The sequence below is a fragment of the Myotis davidii genome, unplaced genomic scaffold (assembly GCF_000327345.1).
Source record: "Myotis davidii unplaced genomic scaffold, ASM32734v1 scaffold43, whole genome shotgun sequence".
NCBI lineage: Eukaryota > Metazoa > Chordata > Mammalia > Chiroptera > Vespertilionidae > Myotis > Myotis davidii.
This window is the reverse complement of record NW_006294590.1, coordinates 1,954,833-1,955,143: the sequence shown is the minus strand read 5'-3', so window position 1 is coordinate 1,955,143 and position 311 is coordinate 1,954,833. Positions and strand designations below refer to the sequence as shown.

At 72.0% G+C, this 311-nt stretch overlaps 1 protein-coding gene across 1 annotated transcript in view; it reads right to left on the bottom strand.

Annotated features, from left to right (window-relative positions):
- Positions 1–311, bottom strand: part of PIWIL1 (piwi-like RNA-mediated gene silencing 1) — an 18,512-nt gene that overhangs the window by 611 nt on the left and 17,590 nt on the right. Inside the window, exon 15 of the mRNA XM_006768799.2 lies at positions 102–157. Coding sequence (XP_006768862.1) covers positions 102–157 — 56 coding nt within the window. The remainder of the gene's footprint in view (positions 1–101; positions 158–311) is intronic.

Sequence of the window (311 nt, the reverse complement as noted above, 5' to 3'; positions counted from 1 at the left end):
CGTGGTGACCCCCAGGCCCGGCCCCGTGGGACGGAGGCTCCAGAGGTGCTGGGCTCGTGTGGAGGGCTGAGTTCTGGGGGTCCCAGGGGCCCCGGGCCCACCATTCGCTGGGGCGAACCATGGCCCACGCCTCCTGCCCACACCAGGGCGCTGGGGTCTGGGGGTGGCCCAGCGTTAGCTGTCCCCCGGGTGCTCCCCATAGAACCTGCCCCGCTGCCCCACTGCACTCAGCAGAGACGCGCCTCCCGTGCCCGCACCCCCCCCATAGGATTTGGGGCGTCTTCTCGAGGGAGCGAGCGAGAGGCACTAGG